Below are 25,322 nucleotides of genomic sequence, written 5' to 3'. Positions count from 1 at the left end.
AGCAAGGGCCTTTAAAGTGATTCAGATTGAAAAATGATCCAGAGAGGTTTGAACTGTGCAAGGGCAGCCTGCAATAATTAAACGACCTTGTTGGTATTCCAACACTGGGTACTTAAGCAATGCAAAATCACTGCATCTCCATAAGCACCATCTCTGATAATCAGCTCAGTGTCTATGATGGAGACCCAAAAACATAACAGACCAGGAGATGAAGAGGTGACCTGAGTTCCCAAGAGTCAGCGACAGACCACGACATGAATGTAAACTGCAAGAACAATAGATGCAAGCTGCCCCTTAGTTTACAAAGAACACAGGCTCAGAAGCTAGCGGGCACTGGAGCCAGCAGGCTGCTTAGCAACAAGACCCAAAGCTCCTTCAACTCCGGCATGTGCTGATGAAGAATAATGTACCTGCTGCACTGAGAACTGTTAGGAAAAAAATTACTCAACAACCATTTCCTAGACTAAATGGCTGGCACTCCGAAGCACAGGACATGCTTTAAAACTAATTTACTAGTCAAAGTGATTCAGCGATTAAATACATTACAGTTTACAGCAAAAAGTTCAAGCTGCAAAGAAATGTTTATGCAAATGGGAAAATAATGTTTACAGGTAGCCTGCCCACCCAGCATGTATGGCCAAAATTCCCTTCAGGGAAATAAGGAGAGAACTAGCTTACCATCAGGTAGTTTATCCACAGCCTGTGTGCCACACAGAACTGTTCCACTGTACGGAGGAAGCTGCACAAGGAATCAGAAAACAAATTTTAATTCAACAAAATGTTAAAACCAACACATACCATTTAATTAAGGCAGCAATTCATTAAAACTCTTTATCCATACAACTTTGCATGTCATTACTTTTAGCAGAATAACATACATGAAGAGTCAGTGCAATCTAAATCATCTTCATTTAAGGAAAAAAACAACAGAAATGCTTTCAAATATTTATCACCATTAAACAGATCCAAAAATGAAGCCAAAAGGAATACAAATGAACTCCAATGGACATGTAAATCAGCTACAATAAAATGCTTATGATACATCCTTCTTTCCACAGGACGTTAATGACTGACCATGCAGACCACAGACACTTTTGTTCACGCACTAGCAAAGATGGCTCTTCCTGACGGCACCTCTTATTCACCATCACTACATTGCAACACAGCCAGCAGAGGCTGGGACCAGGTCCACGGTCGGAGACCAGAGGAAAGCCCACTAGAAACAAAAAGCCTGGTGACTGCGGCTCCCTTTTTAACACAGTGCCTTAATTAAAGAAATTAACAGCTAGAAGTCACATTCCTTGTTTGGAAGACAGAAAGCAGAATGGGAACTATCTGATCTCTTTGTAAAAAGCTGAAAAGGTATCTCAAAAACAACTTAAATTTTTCTTCTTCCTAGCTATTCCATAACATTTATTGAAGAGTTGGAAATGCTTCCAATGGACACACTGGGTGTAATAAAGTTTAGGAAGGGGCTGGGCATGGTGGCTCATGCCTGTAATCCCAGCACTTAGGGAGGCTGAGGTGGGTGAATCACTTGAGGTCAAGAGTTCAAGACCAGTCTAGCCAACATGGTGAAACCCCATCTCTACTAAAAATACAAAAAATCAGTTGGGCGTGGTGGCGGGCGCCTGTAATCCCAGCTACTTGGGAGGTTAAGGCAGGAGAATCATCTGAACCTGGGGGATGGAGGCTGCAGTGAGCCGAGATTGCGCCACTGCACTCCAGCCTGGGCAATAGAGCAAGATTCTGTCTCAAAAAAAAAAAAAAAAAAAAAAGAGTTTAGGAAGAAAAGGGGTAAGGTAAGCAGAGACAAACTGCTACCTGAGGGAAGAACAAAAGAACAAAAAGACATTCTGGTGCAGCACTTCCCGAAGTCTGTTCACTGCAGTACAATGGCCAGTGCAGGAATGACTGTAGGGTCACAAAGTTCAGAGGCTCCTGGGTAAGTCTCGTGCCCAATACTGTATGAGAGCTGCTGCTTGACTGGCTTCCTCAGCCGATTTCTCTCATGAAATCTCAGCACACCAATTCAATAATCACAGCAATAAAAGCTTCTCTCTGCAAGTAAACCAGTAAGTTCTCTTCCCAGAGAACTATGACAAACAGGAAAACACAGGGCAATTCAAAAGACGCCTTCAGGAGTTGGCAGCTGCACTTATCTCCACCACCAGGGGGCAACCTAGTACTCATCACATTGACACGGAGGAGAAAGCATTCTGTGTGCTGAGGGCTACACTAGCCTTGGCACCCGCAATGCAAAGATCATTCCACACACCAGCATTGACGCCGGCAGGCACCTGGAGGAGAGAGGTGGGTCTATACAGGCAGTGGACACAGCGGCCATGTGTGTCTCAGGAAGCCTCCGATCTCGTTCAAAACGCTCTGTGGTCACAAAAGACAGTTTGGAAATGATACACAGAATGCCCTCTCTTTTTCTGTTAATGACATTAGGATGCCCTCTGGTGACAGAAAGCTGTATTATTTTGAGGCATGAAAAGTGTTCTGAATCACTCTCTTGACACAAAATCATTGTAACATCAAGAAACCATCTTTTTCTGAGTCAAAACAGTTCTATCACTATTGTATCAATGTTCTCTTCACACTTACGGTATTCTGTTCTCCTCAGGGAAGACAGAATGCTGAAGAAAACCTCCAGACCCGAAAGTGCAGCAGGCCAGGAAGACGCACAATTTGGAGAAGGGACCTCTTCACCGATCCACTTCAAACGCCAATGCAAGGCAGAGAGCTGCGGGAACCCTGCTCACCATCTTCCAGCTGCCCCTTCCTCAACATTCAACCACGGAGTGTGAACACTCACTCAACTCCCAGGCACTCCCACAACACACAGAAGAAAACCCCAGCAATCGGGAAAAATACACAGATGACGCTGAGGACAAGCAAGTGGAGAGGTGGGGCCAGTGATGCCAGGTGGCGCTGACTGAGGGCGGAGAGGCTGTACCAGTGACACCAGGTGGCACACATCCTGCTCCTCTTCAACAACTCTGGGGAGGAGGTCCTGTTATTGTGGCCCTCTGACAGATGAGGAAGTCACGCGACACTGCTAGTAAGAGGCACTGCAGGGATCTGGTGAGACGACCACCATCAAACTCCCGGATGACAGGGATCCGGTGAGACGACCACCATCAAACTCCAGATGACACTGCCACCTTCCGTAAGCGTGCTCAACACACTTTGATTTGCTAAGCTGATAAACAAGTGCACCTGCAGGAATGCCGGGTGGGTTGTGGTACTGTAGAAATGCGTGTGTTTTACTCTACAGGCACACAGCACCTCTCTTTCAACAAACCTCCCTCACACATCAGATGCCCTTAGTCTGTGCTAACTGGATATCTAAATACACAACAGAAGAAAAGTGCAAGGATGGTTCGAAGTTCATTCATTAACTATGTAACTATTTGTAAGAATACAAAGTTCAAAAATCAAAGCAAAGACATAAAATTCCCTACACAAATGCAAAATGAGCAAGGAAAAACTGTCATCTCTGAATAGTTATGTTAACACGCAGTCTGGGCGCTGCAGCCTTGTGAAAAGGATACTTGGGCCTGTGGCTAGGAAGGTCATGTTCTAAAGTCTCCCTCTGGGGCTACCTGTGTGTTCTGCTTTCCGTCTCAAAGACTCTCCTGAACCACAAAGCCCTCCTTTAAAATCCCATTAACACACCAAATTAAGAACTGTCTCTACTCTCTACACACGCCCACACCACACACACTGCCCACTGCCAACACTACGTCATCGGGAGCTTATTTACTCAGTCATGATTGGGGTGTGTGCTACTTCCAAATCTGAGATTCTGGAAACTGTAAAGAACGGTGAGCATTTCCTCTTTCTGAACATAAATAACAGGATCATGCCTGAGGTTTAAACATGCTTATTAAATAAGTTGACTGCATTTTTTCCACTGGAGAAAACCATTTTTAAATCACCGGAGCCCAGCTCTAGAAAAGATACCAGCTACCTTTCACCTGAATTTGCTTTTCCTGATTCCACTGAATTAGCAGCCACCTTATCTTGCCGGTGGCAAGCTGCCAAGCAAGCAAACTAAAAGACAAAGCAGTCCTCCGTGGGCAGGAGTGGCGCTTCTGCAGGAAGGTAGAACGCTCTTCCATTTTAACACCCCACATTTCTTAATTTGGTTTTTCAATTCATGGCCCCATGTAGAGAAAACAATGTTTGATCAAGCTCCTAATAGCCGAGAAAAAGCATATGAAGAATTCGGCTAGATTGTAACTTATGCCACGGCCCCATGGTAGTAACACTGCATGTTTGAGCAGCAATTATGTTACCTGAGAGATAAAAGGCCAAACTGTGCTGTGCAAGTGACATGCTCTGGCCACTCACACCCACAGGTCCAAGTGACACACCCTCGCCACTCACACCCCCACAGGCCCAAGTGACATGCCCTCGCCACTCACACACCCACAGGCCCAACCACATGCCGCCCCAGGAAAGTGAGTTCCTGTGTAATTATGTGCTATTATAATTCAGACTCCTGAAGATTGGGAAAAGTAACTCAATCCAATTATGTTAATTAGCCTGCATTTCCCTTTCTCAGGTTACTGTGATTTTGATAAACTCTTTTCATACCCCTCCAAACTTCACTGTATGCTCAAAAATAAGAAAAACAGAAAAGTCCAAATAAGGCCAGACACACTACGAGTTCTGAAGCTCGAACTCATTTTCATGAGACACAGTCATGTCTACTGCGAAGAAAAGGTTTGGCATAACTTACCATCTGTACCCTTTTCATCCATTTCTACTAACATCTGTTACTCACTAGCTATCGGACCATACATTAGCTGATCTCCCAACATTTCCGGGACGTGAATAAGCATTCTGCATCTTTTTCAATTTAAAAAACAAAAGAGAGAGAGAAAAAATGGGAGGCCTGAAAGGAAAGAACGTGCCCAAGCCCTCCGAGCCTGTGGAAGTGGCAGAGCTGAAGCGACCCCAGGCCTTCAGACCTGAAATACGGCACTTTTCGCTCTCCTATCCCATGAAAACTCAAGTTTTTGTCTACTCACTTGCAAACAGACACACACCCATCCACATGTGCACACACTTGAGAAAACCAGTAGCAACTAAAACGTATGGTTACATCAGTGTGATGTGGGAAAAAATGCGAAATCCCCTTACTAAAAACACACACACACACACACACAAATGACCCGGGCCTGGTGGCACACACCTGTAGTCCCAGCTACTCAGGGGCCGGAGCGTGAGGACCCCCCCTGAGGCAGGGCGGGGAGTCAAGGCTGCAGTGAATTGTGACTGCACTCCAGCCTGGGCAGAGTGAGACCCTGTCTCGAAAGAAAGAAAAAAAATAGAAATAAAAAAATAAAATAAAACGTGTGGTGTTTATATAGAGATAAGCAACAGGCCCACAGAATAGCACACTCGGAACCAGGGGAGATGCGCTGCCCAACAGGGCTGACGGGACAGCTAAGGGCTGAGTTCCCAATGAATGGTGTGGAGGCACCTGCCAGGGCCACAGGGACAGGGAGTTGGATGCCACCTCACATGTATGCAGAAGTCAGTGCTCGATACTCACTGAAGCGTGAAAACAAAATCTGAAAACTTTTAGAAGAAAACAGACAAATGTCTTCATTATCTCAAGGATGGGAAGAATTTCCTAAAGATATTTTTAAAACTAAAAATCCACAAACTATAAGGGAAAAAAATCAATTCAGTTGACATTAAAGTTAAAAGTGTACTCCTCTTATCCAGCAAAAAACAAAACAAAACAAAACCAAAAAACCCAACCCCAAAAAGGTGCCTAACATGTGAAGCTTAAAACCCTCATGCTAGGAACAGATGCTTGTAAAACCAAAGATTAATCGTTAAAATCAGTAAGAAAAAGACAAGCTACTTGATTTAAAAATATGGACAAGGAATATAAATCAAGTAATTCAAAGAAGAGGACATCCGTATTGCCAGAAGACATGTGAAGATAATGAAATAGTGCCCAGATGTTTGTAATCTGGGAGATGTAGATTAAAACAATGAGAATCCATTTACTACACATCAGATTCACAAAAATTTTATATATGCCAACACCAAGAGTTAGCAAGATTTTTTTTTTTTTTTAAATATGAACAAGAAAACTCCCATGCACTGATGATAGGAATGCAGATTGTTAAAATCCTAGATAGCAAACTAGCAGTCTCTAGTAAAACTAAAGAGGCTCAGGCCACAAACCCAGTAATTCCATTCCCAGGTCTATGTCCCGGAGGAGCCCACAGAGGGGCACAAGGAGACATGATAAAACACATTGACTGCAATATCTTTAACGGCTGAACTAGAGACCTAAATGGCCCTCGACAGGAAAATACGTAAGCAAATTGCGGTGTGTTCAATCAGTAGTACTGAGCAACGGAAATCAAAGAACAAGAACACATTTCTCAGCATAAAGAATACAACGTTAGCTTAAAATAAACGACAAAATGATGAACACAGTATACCATTTATGTGACATTTTAAAGCACATAAAACACTACAATTGATTATGGTGATATACATGTATATGATAAAAGGTGAAAACCAGTCAGGACCAATATTTCTCAACTTCAGCAGAGTAGTTACTTCTGGGGAGCGATGGGAGAGAGGTCCAAAGGAGGCTTCAATTGCATCTGTCATGCTTTATTTGCTTTTCAAAGTCTAATAAAGTAAATACAGCAAAATGCCAAATCAAATGTCAGCCAAATCTAGCTGGTGGGTTGAGGCATTTCTCATATTAGTCTCCATATTTTTCTTCACATTGGAATTCTTTATTTAAAAAATTAAAATAGAAACATAACTATTAATTGTATCTACCCATGTACTCACTGAAACACAGTTTTGTCTTACCTCAACTGAAGATCGAGGAGTCACAAAGAACTGATTGAATTCATCAGGGCTAAAATCTCCAAAAATATACTGAAAAAAACAAGAGAGTCACTGATCACATAAAATATACAAATTATATATTTTCAGAAAAAATGCTACATATTTTAACAATCCTATGCAACATTTGGGCCATAACCCCCAAGATCCTTTCTCAATTAAACAGAGGATCTGCAACTCAAGAGTTCTAGGTTGTTTATATGGAAGAAATACTTCTGAACCTTTCCTACAAATTGTCCAAGAACACTATGAAACTGATAAAGCTTATTTTGAAACAAGTCAATTTTGTATGCCAAACTTGTCGAGTCCTGCTTGCAGGAGAGTTTTATTGGTTCACAAATACTGCCAGTTGTTCCATTTACCTTTCTGCTGACTCATGCCACTACCTCCATTTCCGTTTTCTCTGCCAAACATACTAAAGAAAAGCAGAAAACGTGGTTCAAATGGGAAGACAAGGAAATCCAAAAAAGGAAAATGTTAATGATCCTGATTAATGATCTTTAAAAATATCTATATAACTTTTTAGTTTAAAAATGCATTTCCACAGGACACACAGATACACATATTATCAGACAGACAAAGCCCTTGTTGCAAGCCCTGACTTCACAGAATTCAGAATGTGACTTTCTGGAAAATGAAGTGGTTAAACTGCATAGATGTGAGTCTGGCAAGTGCCTACCAGTTCATATTCTCCATGGAGCTCCAAGAAACAAGTCATTGAGGCCTGGCGCAGGAGCTCACGCCTGTAATCCCAGTACTCTGGGAGGCTGACATGGGCGAATCACTTAAGGTCAGGAATTCGAGACCAGCCTGGTCAACATGGTGAAACTCCCATCTTTACTAAAAATACAAAAATTAGCCGGGCGTGGTGGCAGGCACCTGTAATCCCTGCTGCTCCAGAGGCTGAGAGAGGAGAATCGCTTGAACCCAGAAGGCAGAGGTTGCAGTGAGCCGAGATCGTGCCACCGCACTCCAGCCTGGGCAACAGAGCCAGACTCGCATCTCAAAAAAAAAAAAAAAGAAGTCACTGAGAAGAATTAGCATGACTAGATTTCCACAATGGAGAAGCACTGATTCATTCATCTAATCAATAATTATTTAGAACCTACTAAATGCCCACGTATTATCAGTATTGGGTATAAAAATGGTAAGCAGAGTGTGGTTCCTCTGTTCTAATGGAACTAAACAGTCTAGTAACTTGCAGGGAAATTTACAAGCCAAGTGACTCAAAAATAACCAGTAACTAAATATTACATAAATGAATAACACTCATTATTATTGTAAATGTGAATAAATGGCCACTAAATGCAATACCCTACTCGTAAGAATGCACAGAGAAAACATTTCTGGAGACCTCTTTGACAACATCTACCAAAACTATAAATATACATTAAGAACAAAAAAGTTTTCATATAATATTTACACATACTTGCAAAAGTCTACACAGAAATTACTGACGGCAGTAGTGAAAATAAACAGAGCCTCAAAATGGTTCAGAAATGATCTTCTGAAATACCGTCACTGAAAGGTTACACCTTCTTCTCGTCACCAACACTGGGAAAAGATGATATGAATTTCACTAAGAAACCCTCAAAGCAATGGAAGGGAAAATTATATAGGCTAAAAGGAAGCAGAAAAAATGAGCACAGACTATCACAAGAAAAAGGAGCTATCAGAGATCATGAAAGTATTCACGGAAATTAGATTACTAATTTTAAATCACTAAATTAAAAAACTCAACAGAACGTCTTAATAGCAACATCAACAAGGCTATATAAGGCAATGGGGCAACATTTTGAAAGTTCCGAGAAAAAAGGATTTTGTTCCTAGAATGCCCAAGTATTTTTTCATAGAATTCTATAAATTACTTTTCAAGTGCAAAAGAGAAAGAACATTTTCTGTCACATACACCTTTTTCTTGTGGGGAGGGAAGAAAACTGCTTAAGAACTCCAGAAAACGAATTCGAGAAATACAAGAATGATAAAGAAGTAAAATCAAAGAAACATATGGCAGCTGTGAAGTTTAATGCAAATATTGAGAATAAATAAACTAGAATCATGCTGTTTTGTTTAATATCAATAGTAGAAGGAAGGCTACTCAGTGCACATTGCCTATGGGGGGTAGTCCTGCTCTGCAAGGAGCAGTTAAAAAACAAAAAAAGTATAGGCCAGGCGCGGTGGCTCACGCCTGTAATCCCAGAACTTTGGGAGGCTGAGGCAGGCGGATGGTGAGGTCAGGAGTTCAAGACTGTCCCGGCTAACATGGTGAAACCCTGTCTCTACCAAAAATACAAAAAATTAGCCAGGTGTAGTGGCGTGCGCCTGTAGTCCCAGCTACTCAGGAGGCTGAGGCAGGAGAATCACTTGAACCCGGGAGGCGTAGGTTGCAGCGAGCCGAGATCGAGCCACTGCACTCCAGCCTGGCGACAGAAACTCTGTCTCAAAAAAAAAAAAAAAAAAAAAAGATAGTAGAAATGCTATCTTAAAAGTTATCCATTTTATCTTATGACTAATAAGAAAGGTTTTTTACTTCAGAATGTGGGGAAGATACCTAAGGATAAGAAATCAGAATGTTCTGCAGGAATATTAGGTATTTTCTTTAGAAAGGTTTTCTCCCTAGACAACGGAAAATAATAAACATTTCATGTTTATTCAAATCATACTTCTAAGCACACTTTCTTATTTGAGTTCATATACAGTCTAAAGTCTTTAGATCTGGTCAATCCAGTAAGAAAACTAAAAATCCAAATGATTTGATAAAAATCTTGGCAGCAAAGCAGGAGAGGAGGAGAAAAGAGGATTCCAAGCCACTAACACACACTTCCTGTTTCAAATGCAGACACCAAGTGGCTTCAGCATGAGTCAGCGGCAAACGCCCTCAAGACATGAGCTGGAATGCTCAGAAAGGGTTCAGTGAATTTTTTTTGTCCTATTATTTTCAAATGTATTAGTTTTACTTAAGTCTTTATTTTTAAAGTATCTGAGAAAATTTGTTATAGATTTTAAGTGTGTTTTTATTCTAACTTCATGTCAATAATTTCTCCACATATACGTACCTTCAACCTAATTACAAAATTAACTGGGGGAAAATGAGGAAGAACTTTAGGTATAGACACCGAGAGATTTTCAAAATACTATTAAAAGAAGAAAACACTCTCAGTGTAAAAAAGGTAGGAAAATAGAATATTTATTTGTGTTGCTATTAATAACATATTTGTGTTTGTTAATAATATAGATATTTGTGTCTGCATAAAGAGACACTGGAAAGATTACCAAGAAGAAATGTGACCCTTCACCTCCGAGGCAGGAGCGCTGAGTGGACGCAGACAGGAGTGGAGGGGATTTCCTAGCATGTCTTTTGGAGGTTTTTTTTTTTTTGAACTGTGTACTTTATTCAAAACATTAATCATAAAAAGTAAACATAAACAACAGACATCCCCTTACAACTCTTCAAACACACCCATTTTGCACAGACATAATTTCATAAGCATGTTAGTTTCAAGATCTCATTGACAACAGGTTAGGACTTGATGAAAATGTGTCACCCAAAAACTACACCATAAGTAACTGCTGACTACCAATGATGCAACCCTAAACTATCATTTAACAACTGACAAATGGCTAGCCACGCCTGTTCTGAACTCCAGCTTGATTTCCTTAACACTGGCTCACACAGCTCAATAAACGACTCCATCAAAATACACGTGAATCATATTTTAATCCTTAAATGCATGAGCTCTTAAAAGTGAGCAGTTACACTTCACCAATATTGAAAACCTGTCCTTTCGATTTGGTAACTGAAAGAACAAAGGAACCTGCTAAGAAGTCCATGCCACGGGTTTAAGAGCATCTCTGCAAGGCCTTCAGCCTCCCGGGGAACCTTGGTTAGAACTTCCATCTCCTGTACAATGAGTATTCCCCATAAGCTCATAGCAGATAAATGACATGTATCTTTTTCTTATGTGCCAATACATATATAACTTATACTCAACCAGGAATTCTGATACAACCCAATAACTACACATAAAGGAATCCCCTATTTGGGGAGTGAACTATCAAACGTCAGTAAAAGACAAGTCACTGATAGCACAAGCTAGCGGAATCCTAAGAATAAAACGGAATTTCTTAGAATTGCAATGCACATTTTGAAAAATGATAAATATTTATTTCTAGGCAAAGTAAGCTGGCATGGTAACCATTCAAACACGGATTATGAATGACAAAATAATCCATATATATGTGAAGGTTAAGACATTTTCGTATTTAACAAAATCATAAGCATCAGTCAAAGCCATACAATGAAGTAGCATTTATTATCAACACTATTCCAGAAGACAAAGTGTTGCTTGGCCAGACACCAGGGCTCACGCTTGTAATCTCGTCACTTCCGGAAGCCGAGGCGAGCAGGTCGCTTGACCTGAGGAGTTCAAGACCAGCCTAGCCAAAATGGTGAAACCCCCCCCCCCACTAAAAATACAAAAATTAGCTGGGCATGGTGGCGGGTGCCTGTAATCCCAGCTACCTGGGAGGCTGATGCAGAATTACGTGAACCTGGAAGGTGGAGGTCGCAGTGAGCCAAGATTCTGCCACTACACTCTAGCCTGAATGACAGAGGAAGACTCTGTCTCAAAAAAAAGAAAAAAGGTGCTGCTTATAAAATAGAATATGACAACTTTATTGGGAGGAAAAAAGCTAATTTTTTGATATGCTGATAAAATTACAAAAGGAAAAATGGCCAAATATTTATTCAATAGCAAATACCAGTGAGTGGACAAAAATTATAATTTTGATAAAACTACAAAAGGAGGCCGGGCGCAGTGGCTCACTCCTGTAATCTCAGCACTTTGGGAGGCCGAGGTGGGCAGATCACGAGATCAGGAGATCGAGACCATCCTGACCAACACGGTGAAACCCCTTCTCTACTAAAAATACAAAAAATTAGCCGGCCGTGGTGGCACATGCTTGTAGTCCCAGCTACTCGGGAGGCTGAGGCAGGGGAATCGCTTGAACCCGAGAGGCACAGGTTGCAGTAAGCCAAGATCACGCCAGCCTGGGCGACAGTGAGAAAAAAAAAAAGGAAAAACGGCCAAATATTTACTCAATATATTTCAATTATGTATGCAATTTATTCAATATATGGCAAACACCAGTGAGTGACAATTATTTAACTAAAATGACATCTGACTAAACATTGAAGCAAGGCATGTTTGTGACACCAAAAAGTTTATCACAGAAATTCAGGACAGCCAATTGCTACTAAAATGTTCTGGTTTCACCATCTCCTTCTCCAAAAGCCTTCCTAATTTCCAATCAAAAGTTATTTTAAGTGTTTTGGTAAAATGAGGAATGTTACCAAAAGAGGGGAGAAGAAATGCTGATGAAAGAAGTCAATATCCTGAAAGGCTGTGGGAAACTTCCAGACTACAAAAAGCTAGAGACACGACAACTAAATGCATTTCCGGACCCTAGACTGTATCCTGTGCTAGAAGGGAAAATTCTAGAAAGGACGTTACGTGGCCAACTCCCAAAATTAGAATACGGACAGTAGGTTAGAAAAAAGTATTGCATCAACGTAAATCTGTGAAAGTGGTAACGTTTTACTGTGGTTATTTAAGAGAATATGCCTATTCTTAGGAAATACACATTCAAGAATTTAGGAGCAAGGGGCTAGGGTGTATGCAATCTTCCCTCAAATCTCAAAGGGTTCAGAAAAACATTGTATGTCTGCATATTTGCATGAGTCAGCCCACGTCTGTGTGTCTGCAAGCTTGTGTATGAGTGTGTATGTGCAGAGACAGAGAACTCGAGCACACACAAATGATTAAGCAAATGGTTTTTAATCTTAACAACCGGTGGATCTGGGTAAAGGACTATCTGGGGGTTCTTTGTACTATTTTTCTTTCCACAACTTTTCAAGTTTGAAACTTTCCAAATAAAGAGTTTGTTTTTTTTTTTTTTAAGCTAACACTGAAAATTGTGAGGTTATGAGGAAAACCTTTACCCTCTCCTTATGTTTGACTATTTAGTGTTTTCTCTCCTCCGGAAGATTAATTTATTTCAAAGGCTGTTACATGAGCGGGGAAAATTGTAGGTGTTTGGGTAAAATAAAGATGAAAATAAGTCGGTGTCTGACTTCACAGGATTTACAATCTAGTGGAGAAGGAAATGCCACTGATGACATGAATTAGTTTTGCCCATAACAGAGCCATGTAAAATACAGAACAATTCAGTTCACATGGGAGACTAAAAAGCAGGAATAAGTTATTCTTTCTTGTAATTTCAAAGAAAGTGCAGAGCCTAGGACATATTGGTAGCTGTCATAAAACTAAAATAAAAGCAGGTAACTGGAGGCCCAGTCAGCCATGCCACACTACAGAAAATGTGACACTGCAGCAACTAACTCTGTCCTTCCCACAGCTACACCAAATACCGTAAGGAAAGACTGCGAAGCCACCTAAGGTTTCAGCAACCCCGCCAGAGTCACAACACTGGGGTCAAAAGGAGGAACCAGAAAGCAGTAACAACCGCGTCCTGAGGTTGCATAGGAAATGCCCAGGGGCGGGACGGTACAGAAATGCCTGTGATTCGGGGGAGCAAACTAAAAGGGCTTGAAGCATTTCTTCCCCTTTTTAGGGGAAGTAAGACTGTGAGCTCTAGCAGCTATTCCCTCCACCGTTTCCCCTCATATCCCACCCGGCCTCCATCCCAGGCTTTCAAAACTCTCACTGTTCACATCTTTACTTTCTGATCCTTTCTCAAGAGGATATGGAAAAAAATATACAAGAAACACTTCAAGAAAAGGGGTGCAAGCCCACAGCACAGCAGGGATGGGAACTAAAGACACCTTACTTCCTGAAGCACAGCCTGCTGGCTGGCTGGCTCAGTTTACCTTCTGGAGCGGTGTGGAGGCCACCACAGCCCTCAGAGGGCCTGAGTTTAGAAACCCTGGGCAAAGGTTTAGACAAAGTGGGAAAAACCAGTGTTCCTGCTAAAGGCAAAACAAAGACCTTGCCCTCAGAAATAAAGATACATTCCTCCATCTCAGCCCAAGGAAGGTGAGAAGGAGGAAAGACGTCTAATGTTCACTTGCACAACCTGTGGGCTACAGCTCTCCCGCGGGAACTGCCGGAAACACCACTTTCGGCTTCGGGAGACACTGGGGACTATCAGTACAGCATGGCACTAGGGGGCGCTGCAGCACAGTATTCTGAAAGTCTCATCGCCGGAAATTTGAATAAATATGTAGGTTACTCCACATTAACATTCTCTGCCTTCAAAAGGACTGATGGAAACAGGAGATCAGTCCTGAGGTAAGAACATAAATACTTTGCTGTTGCATTTGTACTTTGCAGTTTCCGAGGCAGGTGGACAACTATGACCAATCTCTAAGAACAATCCCCCATTCAGAGGCACAGCTAAGCCTCACAGGGGTAAATGGTATAACCAGGTCACAGTAAAATACACAAGAAGCTGAGAAGTATAAAGTCTTCTCTCTCTTCTCCTCATCCAAATAAGCTGAATTTGGGGAAACATGAAAAGAGCAATAGACTGTTTTGAGTGATTAAAGCCTTAATCTCAATCATAAAATGAAGGCATGTTGGACCAGACAACCTCTAAAACTCTTCCCATCTCCAAAAGGATCTCTTGGATCTTAAAAGGATTAAGGAACACAGGTTTGAAAATGTCATCAGACAGGCCCGGCACGGTGGCTCACACCTGTAATCCCAGCACTTTGGGGGGCCGAGGCGGGTGGATCACCTGAGGTCAGGAGTTAGAGAACAGACTGGTCAACATGGTGAAACCCCGTCTCTACTAAAAATACAAAAAAAAAATTAGCTGTGCGTGGTGGTAGGCACCTATAATCCCAGCTACTCAGGAGGCTGAGGCAGGAGTATTGCTTGAACCCAGGAGGCAGAGGTTGCAGTGAGTGGAAATCGTGCCATTTGCACTCCAGCCTGGGTAACAAGAGCAAAACTCCATCTCAAAAAAAAAGAAAAAAAGAAAAAGTCATCAGACTAATAATGCATGCTACAACAGGATGACTTCGAAAACATTAAGTTAAAGCCAGACACAAAAAGCCATAAATTGTTTCTTCCATTCATATGAAATGCCCAGAATAGGCAAATTACCAGACACAGAAAGATCACGGTTGCCAAGGGCTGGGAGGAGAAGAGAATGGGGGAGCGGGAGGCGGGGTTGCTAATGAACATGAGCTTTCTTTTAGGGATGATAAAATGTGCTAAAATTGACTACGGTGTTTAGCTGCACAACTCTGTGAATATACTAAAAACCACTGATATGCATACTGAAATACAGAAATTCCACAGCATGTGAATTATATCTCAATAAAATAAAGTTTTAAAGAAGGGTCAGTACTTGTATCAAAAGAAAAATTTTCATTTCTTTACTAGGCTTTATGAATCAAAGCCCAGTAAGTAATGGGTGCTAGCTGATATCTACTGAACAATCACTGTGTGCTTTCAACTTCAGAAGGTGGTGTGGGTGGTTCTGAGGACATCTGGAGATGACACTGTCATCAAATAGTGAATGCACAGCAGGAATTTCACTGATTTAACAACATGCACTGAGTATCAACTATCCACACGGGAACTATGCAAGACTATGAGGGTAAAACTTTGAATACAACACACACAGGGGTCTGGGCAGGGTGACATTTACAGTTTTATTACAGGGCAAGCCAACTGCAAGCTGCACTAAGTGTCACAAACGGCAGAAGCCGACCAAGGAAGAGGGAGGAAGAGAAGTTTTGCTCCCCCACTAACAGGGCTACAGCAAAATTCTGCTTTACTTTCTCGGGGCAGAGAGGTCCTGAGAAGGGAACAAAGCAGACAATCACAAAGTCACTCTCACAGAAAACCTCTTTCCTTGAAATTCAAATGTCAAAGTACTGCAACTGAGTGTCTACTTCTCTGCCTGTCTGTATATTCTATTTCTACTATTAAAGTGTTATCAAAAAGTAATCATTTTACCTTTCAAAGTATGGTTTTCAACAGGTTGGCTGTATATTAAGTGTTTTCATGGAGATTCCGAGCTAAAATTTCATTCAGAAATTTTAGATTGAATTCAGATTGAATCGCCAAATTAGAAAGCATGATTCACTTAATAGAAACCCACTTTTACCAACTTTCCAGTCCTGTGTCTATATTAGAACTGTATTACAAAATGGCCGTTAAATTTTAACTCGTTTTGCTCTTAACTAGTACTAAACACCAAGGTAATATAGATAGCCCTCATTATTGAATAACCTGCAGTGTAAAATTGCTATTGTATGAAACAGAGCAGATAAATTAGGGAGTAAATTCAGTCAACTTTATCTGGGATAGCCCTAGCACAAGTTCAAGATTCCACCTACTTTCACATTCATTACAATCACCTTGGTGTTGACCTTAAGAAAAAAAGAAATGGAAGAAGAAACCAACAAAAAAGAAACTGTAACAGAAGCAGTTTTATCTTTGCTGGGGTCAAGGATGAACAAAAGAAGAGGCTGCAAAGGGGCTCAATGTCATTCTGGGGAATGACAGAACTGGTATCTTGATTATGGAGGTGATTACACAAATGTATATGTCTGTTAAAACTCATGGAAATATACACTTTAAATGGGTGAAATTCACTGCACATATGCTATACCTCCATAAAGCTGATTTCTTTTAAGTACAAGAATCGAGTTAGCTCCATCTTTGTCTAGCCAGAAGTTAATGCAGTACACTTGGCATAGAGGAGGTGCTCAAAAAAGCTTTGTTGAACAAATGAATTCAGGAAGAGAAAGATGAAAAAACCCACACAAATAAAAAGCTCTAAGGACAAGGAATAACTTCTCCATACTACACAGCAATCATTGCGACTTCCCAGATGTCAGTGGGCTGACAGTCTTGACCACTCTGAATGGTTTTTATTCTCATGTTTTTATTATCACCAGAGATGTTCCAGCGAGGAGTACATCTTTCATTCTCAAATATAATCTTCAAATAAATATAATCAAGAAATAACAAATAACACTTAAACTTATATTTTAAAACATAACATGTATTCAAGATAAGTGAATTAAGCTTTACAGAACACTTTAAAGAAATACCTATTTTGATCTAGAGAAAAATCATTAACAACTACCATGTGATCCACCACTTTTCAAAATCTTAAGTTTATAAGGGGGAAAAAAGGGCCAAAAAAACCCTTGGATGTGATCAGAAGGTATTGGGGCAGGTCAATCCTTTTAAAATTGACTTTCATTCCCCACCCCCCATCTTTGACCCTCATATAAGACCACCTGTGTCCAGTGTGAAGCAGGCATGCATCCTGTATTTCTTGGCCCCTCCCTTCTGCTCAAACTGTCTTTCTGGGCACATTTCAATAAGAACCACGTATTGGTCCTCAGTTTCACTTTGCTGTCAATGACAGGAACTCATGCTCCTAGAGACAAAAAATTATCTTTTAAATTGATGTACTATAAAGTTAAGACGACTGAGCCGGGCACAGTGGCTCACGCCTGTAACCTCAGTATTTTGGTAGGCCGAGGCAGGTGAACCACTTGAGGTAGGGAATTCGAGACTGGCCAACATGGTGAAACTCCATCTCTACTAAAAATACAAAAATTAGCTGGGCCTGATGGAGTCCGCCTGTAATCCCAGTTACTCAGGAGGCTGAGGCAGAACTGCTTAAACCTGGGAGGCAAAGGTTTCAGTGAGCCAACATCACACCACTGCACTCCAGCCTGGGCGACGGAGTGCGACTCTGTCTCAAAAAAAGACTGACGATATCAAATATTGGTGAGGACAGAGAAGTTGCGTTCTCACACACTGCTGGTGCAGACAGAAAATGGCATGGCTGCTTTGAAAAAGCCTTGCAGTGTCTTATAAAATAAAATATACGCTTACCACATTTTACCCACAAGAAATCAAAACCTATGTCCACACAGACACTTCTACATGAATGTGAACAGCAGATTCAAACAGTGGGAACAACAAAAATGTCTATCAAGAAGTGAAGAGACAAGCAAACTGTGGGACATCCATAAAGGAATACTACCCAGTACTGAAAAGGCTGGAATCAACACTCAACATGGCTAAATTTGAAAAGTTGGGTCAGGTGAAAGAAACCAAACCAAAGAGTACAGTTTGTGTAATTCTGCATCAGTATAATTCTAGAAAAGGCAAACTTTCTTAGCCTATAGTGACAGAAGCAGACCACTAGTTGCCTGGACAAGGTGGGGATTCATGGTAAAGGGCATGAAGAAACTCTCCGGGCAATGGAAATGTTGTGTGTGTTGACTGTGGCGATAGTTACTACTTCGTTGTATACGTCTATCAAAACTCAAACTGGGCTGGGCGTGATGGCTCCCGCCTGTAATTCCAGCATTTTGGGAGGTCAAGGTGAGAGGATCACTTGAGAGGAGTTTGAGACCAGCCTGGGCAACACTGTGAAACCTCATCCTTACAAAAACATTTTTAAAAATAGCTGAGCTTGTAGCATTTTGGGAGGCCAAGGCGGGTGGATTGCCTGAGCTCAGGAGTTAGAGACCAGCCTGGGCAACACGGTGAAACCCTGTCTCTACTAAAACACAAAAAATTAGCCAGGCGTGGCAGTGTGTGCCTATAGTTCCAGCTACTCGGGAGGCTGAGGCAGCAGAACTGCTTGAACCTGGGAGGCAGAGGTTGCAGTGAGCCATGATCGCGTCACTACTCTCCAGCCTGGCAACAGAGCGAGACTCCATCTCTTTAAAAAAAAAAAAAAAAAAAAACAGCCAGACTTTGTGGCACATGCCTGTAGTCCCAAGTTATTTGGGAGGGCTGAGGCAGGAGGATGGCTTGAACCTGGAAGGTCAAGGCTGCAGTGAGCTATGATCACACCACTGCACTCCAACCTTGTCTGAAAAACAAAGACAAAAAACCTCAAACTGCAAACTTAAAATGGGTACATTTATTGTATTAAATTATACTTCAATAAGGTTGACTTTTTAAAAATTGTTATGCACAACCTATGTAAGGAAGATGAAGCAGTACCATAATCAAAGCTCTTGAAGACCAAGGGCCACAGTTGTAATCTTTCATTTACAGAAGAATTCCTCAGTACAATCTATTTGTTAATCTCTCATTTACAGAAGAATTCCTCAGTACACTCAATTTGTAGGCATCCACACGCTGGGATTTTTAGTTTCACATTCCTTGGTCCAAAGACCTCCCTGCGCTACACACCACCACCTTAAAAACTGCGCATCATCACCGGGCGCGGTGGCTCACACCTGTAATCCCAGCACTTTGGGAGGCCGAGCTGGGAGGATCACAAGGTCAGGAGCTCAAGACCATCCTGGCTAACACGGTGAAACTCCAACTCTACTAAAACTACAATAAATTAGCCAGGCAAGGTGGCATGTGTCTGTAATCCCAGCTACTTGGGAAGCTGAGGCAGGTGAATCGCTTGAATGCAGGAGGCGGAGGTTGCAGTGAGCCAAGACTGCGCCATTGCACTCCAGCCTGGGCAAAAGAGCGAGATTCCTTCTCAAAAAAAAAAAAAAAAAATTGTCCATCATCAGTCAGGCACGGTGGCTCACGCCTGTAATCCCAGCACTTTGGGAAGCTGAGGTAGGCGAATCACGAGGTCAGGAGATCGAGACAATCCTGGCTAACACGGTGAAACCCCATTTCTATTAAAAATACAAAAAATTAGCTCGGTGTGGTGGCAGGAGCCTGTAGTCCCAGCTATTGAGGTTGAGGCAGGAGAATGGTGTGAACCCGGGAGGTGGAGCTTGCAGTGAGCCGAGATCGTGCCACTGCACTCCAGCCTCGGCGACAAAGCAAGGCTCCGTCTCAAAAAAAGAAAAAAAAAATTGTGCATCATCTTTTTATTCTGCATCTGTTTTCAACGTAACTGTGCTCCACTCTGAAGCCTCTGTCCCATCATTACTCAATCACTTCAGATTCTTCTTGCCTAGCTCAACCTTTATCACTGCCGCGCTTCTCGGACCACGTACTCAAACTCCACACAAAGACAATTACTGCCAAAAACAATGAAGCAAAACTATAGTGTTTCCATTAACAGAATGCTGCATGGGCAGAAGTTTGCAAGTGCCATCTGTTCCACAGGATTTTTCACTTAATAAAATATGCTGGAACCAGACCAACAAAAGGCCAGCTACTGAAGGCCACCTGCCAGGAAGGAAAGCACATCGCTACAGCAGAGCTTCGTTTTAAAGGACATCCATGAAAAAAGAAGCCTAACTACAGAAATGATTTTCCTCTGATTTGCTGGCCACTGTCAACAGACTCTTCAAATATCCTAGAAAATCGAGGACTGCCTAATGGGAAGTACTTATATTAGCTGGTAAACAGACTCCTCTCCTTCCAGTTTTAAGATTGAGTACAGAACTCCCCGCTTAATGAGCTGCTTTGTTGTTAATGGAAAGCAAAGTTACTTAGAAGGTTTGGTTGAAGAAGTAAAGAGCTGCAAAATTACTATCTGCTGAAAATAAAAGAATGCAAAAAGAGGTATGCTAGCTAAGGAAGGAGTCCACTATTTACTTTCTCTGTTTAACCTTCACCTAATGATCTGTCAAAACATGCCCTCCAAAGATTTAAATTATGCAAGTATAGCTTGCTTTACCAGCACAAATCCTAATAGTTTGCATTCCACTCTTTAATTATGTATTTAAGTTCATGGATATAGTCTGAAATCTTTTATTAGAAAACTGTGAACTCCAGACTTCAAAGTCCCCCTTTTGAGACCTGTGTACCCTGGAAGAAATGTTTTCCACCCAATCGGCTTCCTATACTCTATTTTCCACATAAAAGCAGATAACCAACCTGCGGTGGTACTCACCTAGCAGGGGAGCAGCATAAACCATATTGGACAAAGGCCTAAGACAACAGTCCTCCAACCTGGCCACACCTCAGACTCCGAGTATCCTCAGGCCATACCTGCAACAATTCTGGCTTCAGTGGTCTAGGGTGGAGTCCAGGCCTCATTCAGCATTTTAAACACTTCCTGTGTGATTCCGACTTCACAGCTGGGAGTTTAGAATCACTGTGTAGGGGCACTCCCGTGATCCAAGAAAAAGCTCTATCACCACAGGCAACTAAGAAGGTGGGAGACACTAAGCAGAAAACAGGAGGATGAGCAGAGCTACTTCTCCATTCAGCCATGCCTCCTAATTAAAAAAGAAATTATAAAATAATTTGAGGTAATTATTCACTATAAAAAGTTGATGAACAACATCCAGAACAGATGTCTTTAAAATGGGAACTCTTTTAGTGCTTTTAAGGGTTTACTGATCATTAACGACTTAATAAAGGCAAAAACAACAACAACAACAAAACAACAAAACAACAAAACTGGCCGGGCACGGTGGCTCATGCCTGTAATCCCAGCACTTTGGGAGGCCGAGGCGGGCGGATCATTTGAGGTCTGGAGTTTGAGACCAGCTTGACCTACATAGTGAAACCCCGTCTCTACTAAAATACAAAAATTAGCCAGGTGTGGTGGCGGGTGCCTATAATCTCAGCTACTTGGGAGGCTGAGGCAGGAGAATCACTTGAACCCAGGAGGTGGAGGCTGCAGTGAGCCAAGATTGTGCCACTGCACTCCAGCCTGGGTGACAGAGAAAGATTCCTTCTCAAAAACAACAACAACAAAACTAAAAGTCAGAAGAAAAACTTTTTTTTTTTTTTTAGTGAGACAGTCTCACTGTGTTGCCCAAGCTGGAGTGCAGTGGCACAATCTCAGTTCACTGCAACCTCTGCCTCCCAGATTCAAGCAATTCTCCTGCCTCAGCCTCCCGAGTAGCTGGGATTACAGGCATGTGCCACGATGCCTGGGCTAATTTTTGTATTTTTAGCAGAGATGGGGGTTTCACCATGTTGGCCAGGCTGGTCTTGAACTCCTGACAGATAATCCACCCGCCTCAGCCTCCCAAAGTGCTGGGATTACAGGCGTGAGCCACCGCACCCGGCCAGAAGAAAAACTATAATGCAACTAAAGTAGAAGTAATATGACAGAAAAAATTAAACTCCTGCCAAACACAGTGGCCCACATCTGCAGTCCCAGCTCCTCAGGAGGCTGAGGGGGGAGGATCCCTTGAGCCAATAACTTTGACGCTGCAGTAAGCCATGATTGCACCACTGCACTCTATCTTGGGTCACAGAGTACAATCCTGTCTCAATAAAATAAATTAAACTCACAAGCAACTCTTCAGAAATGTCTTTTGAACAAAAGACGCTTCTTTTGTAATTAAACTCATCTCTCATTTGCTCTTCTAATTCACTGAAATCTAACTTTCACTACCAACACTCCACTTTCTCAAAAATAACCTTCCAATCCAAGATTTTCCCTTCTCAATGTAGTCAAGTTCTCTGAAGCATCCACAACTCTACAAGACAACTAATCTTCCACTCTCTTTCTCATCATTGTTCTTCCAATCTCTTAGGTAAGAAACTTTGAAAATACCAGAAATTATATATACTTTCCATCACAAATACCCTAAGGTGATTACGAATCCCAAACTTCTGGGACCATCTCAACAAAATATCAAAATGTTCAGAAAAACTGCATTTGGCAAGAACAGCAACTGAATGAATTAAATTAAGCATTACAATTAATTAATCCATACTGAAATCACATACAACTGAGAACCAGAGAACAGGACCTCAATGAATCGAAAGCAGCAGAAGCACTTTCCTGAACACACACAACTCAGGAAGACTACTAAGTGATTCATCTCCTCTTCATTTCTACAGTTACTATCCAGCACAGGCCCTGATGACCCCACCTATGCCTGGGTATCTGCAATAACCTAGGTGGTGGCCGCCTCCTATCTACCTAGTAAAATGCTTGGCACCTAAAAGACTCACAAATGCTGACAGAATGGCTCACAGTCGTCAAACAGCTTGTCACCAAGCTAAATCGACACTTATTGAGCACCAATGACATAAAAAGGACATTAAAAAGCAGTTTAAGATGTTTAAGCAACATGTCCTGCCTTCAAAGAACTGGGGCCAGGGAAGGGAAGGAGGACATACAGCTAGTGTGTACTAATGTCCATTAAGCTCTAGATAATGTTAAAGGCATTTAATCAACATATTTCATTTAATCTGCACAAAATTTCTTTTTTTTTTTTTTTCACAGGGGAAAGCGCGAACGCAGTCCCCCACTACCACAAATTATGCAGTCGAGTTTCCCACATTTGGGGAAATCGCAGGGGTCAGCACATCCGGAGTGCAATGGATAAGCCTCGCCCTGGGAAAACCACCTTCGTGATCATGGTATCTCCCCTGCCAGGTAAGTATGCACAAAATTTCTAAAAGGGATTCCTAATCTTTTTTGGGTGGCAGCAGACTTCCTGAGAAACTGACGTAAGGGAATTAGGCCCACCTCCTAAAGAATGCAGGTACACACATTTCTGCCTATGATTTCAGAACTTCACAGACCCTCCGAAGCTCCCGAAGCCCAATACTACCTGCTACTCAAAGTGAGGTCACCCAGCCAGGAGCCTAGGAATTAATACCCAGGAGCTCAGACAGTGCTCAGGGCCCACCCCAGGTGTACTGAATCCAAATGTGAATATTCACAAGACACGCAGCTGATTTTCAATGGACTTTCAAGTTTGAGAAGCACTGCTATGCTCTATCCTATGTAATCCCAAGCCTCTACTATGAAGCAAGCACACTGCTATCACGGTGACTGTCCCTATGGCTATGGCTCTGGACTTCTATTTTAAGTTGGGTAACCATTTATCATCCAAATTAGCGGCATATTTCAGAGTGAAAGGATCATTATGATGCATTATGCTGGGATAAGTTTAGACCAGGACATGCGGTCACTCCTTAATTGTAAGGTGTATATAAAGGTAGAATCTTAACTCTTCAACTTGGTGTAATGGGCGTCTCTGCCTACCAACCTTTTTGAAGGTTGTGCACCTAAGATCCCAGCAACTCAGTAGCTCTGCATTTATTCATTACTCTGCTGATAAGCCTTCATGCAGGCAGCTCCCTCAACCCCCATGCTGAAGAAGTCCTACTTGTCCTTCAAGGCTCAACGCAGGTATCCACCTCCTCAAAAGGTGTTTCTAAACCCTATTGTGGCCAAAGCACCGTTGACATTTCACAGTAATTCTCATTTACCTATGTCTCCGTGAACGAACTGTTATCTCCTTGTGTCAGTCTGTATTTCGTCGACTGAAGCACAATACTGAGAATCTAATAAAGATTTGTTGAATGATGAAGACGAAAACACTTTAAAAGTTCAGAGAAACCAACCTTGCCTGAGATTCCACAAACAGAAAACGGAACAGGATTGGAACTTGGGGCTGACCTCATGGCACAGACACATTAACAGTTAAGGAACAATAATATTTAAAGAAGACTGTAAGATGCAATCAGACAGTACAGATGATTTGCCAGGGAGAAAAGACAATCTTCCAGTCTGAGGAGTCCAGGAGGAACTGGCATATCTGGAAAAGGAGAGGGGGGAGAGACATTACGCTCATGTGGGACAGAAGCGAACTGGCCAGCTCCCCTTCCTACCCTGTGGGAGAGTGGTCACCCAGTTCAGAGATCAACACACACCCACCCCCAGGCCAGATGGGAGCCCCGCCTGGCATACCACCCTCCTTGCCACAGTGCTCTGGTTCAGGGACGACCCAAAGGGCATGAAGCTCAGGACACTGCCTAGAATTCTGGGAAGCACACTCACTCTCTTGGTCAGCTTGGTGTGACGGAGGCTGCGCCCAAATGTGAAGCCTGCAACTGCTGTGGCCATTCCGCCATCTTGGGGGAAACTAGCCCTGGGATAATACTGACACGCAGAATGAAAAGATGAAGAAATGCAAAGTGAAAAAATGAAAACAAGTCAGGTCCTCAAAACTCTAAATGAATGGCTGAATTAAACTTTGAAGCCTGATCTACCTCTGGAATTTCTAGTTATATGAGCCACTAAATCTCTGGTTTATGGTGTAAACTAGTTAGAAAGCTGAGCTCTACTTGTTTTTTTTTTAAAAAGGGAGGGCACCCTAACATATGAATAGGGTGAGCAAAAAAGGAGATAAAAGGATAGCTGGGCAGCAGTGACCAGAGAATTCATATAAAGCAGTAAGATCACCCAGCTGGGCTCACTGGCTCATGCCTATAATCCCAGCGCTTTGGGAGGCGGAGACCCTATTCCTTCTCAAGACTAGCTCATTACCCATCTTCATTCTCTGAATTACTACAAAAGAACCTGCCACATGCACCACATAATTCAGCACTTAATTACACATCTTGTAATATGCCCAGTTGTTTCTTATGCCTTAGCTATCCATTATACACAAGGGCAAGGATACTTTGGTTATCTTCCTGGATATCTACAGCAGTAGCTGAAATAGTTGGCCTTCACCAAACTTAAGCCAGCTTATTGATAAATATTTTATAAATGGGCCG

The 25,322-nt window shown here is 42.0% G+C and overlaps 1 protein-coding gene and 1 non-coding gene across 5 annotated transcripts in view; both read right to left on the bottom strand.

The window, feature by feature from the left end:
* USP10 (ubiquitin specific peptidase 10) overlaps window positions 1-25,322 on the bottom strand; it is an 80,893-nt gene that overhangs the window by 40,090 nt on the left and 15,481 nt on the right. Inside the window, exons 2-5 of one of the 4 annotated variants that reach the window (XM_033219182.1) lie at window positions 24,601-24,702; window positions 24,165-24,358; window positions 6,868-6,936; window positions 679-739 (exon numbers count right to left, since the gene is read on the bottom strand). In XM_033219182.1, the coding sequence (XP_033075073.1) occupies window positions 679-739; window positions 6,868-6,936; window positions 24,165-24,224 (190 nt within the window). In that variant the 5' untranslated portion in view covers window positions 24,225-24,358; window positions 24,601-24,702. Of the gene's footprint in view, window positions 1-678; window positions 740-6,867; window positions 6,937-20,831; window positions 20,981-24,164; window positions 24,359-24,600; window positions 24,703-25,322 lie in introns of those variants that run through there. The other 3 variants (XM_033219183.1, XM_033219184.1, XM_033219185.1) reach the window with 3 other exon arrangements.
* LOC117088937 lies at window positions 23,032-23,195 on the bottom strand. The gene has a single exon (XR_004439439.1). It is a non-coding gene; the product is annotated as a U1 spliceosomal RNA (small nuclear RNA).

The sequence above is a fragment of the Trachypithecus francoisi genome, unplaced genomic scaffold (assembly GCF_009764315.1).
Source record: "Trachypithecus francoisi isolate TF-2019V2 unplaced genomic scaffold, Tfra_2.0 Lachesis_group10, whole genome shotgun sequence".
NCBI lineage: Eukaryota > Metazoa > Chordata > Mammalia > Primates > Cercopithecidae > Trachypithecus > Trachypithecus francoisi.
The sequence above is the reverse complement of the archived record's forward strand: the minus strand, read 5'-3'. Positions and strand labels throughout refer to the sequence as shown.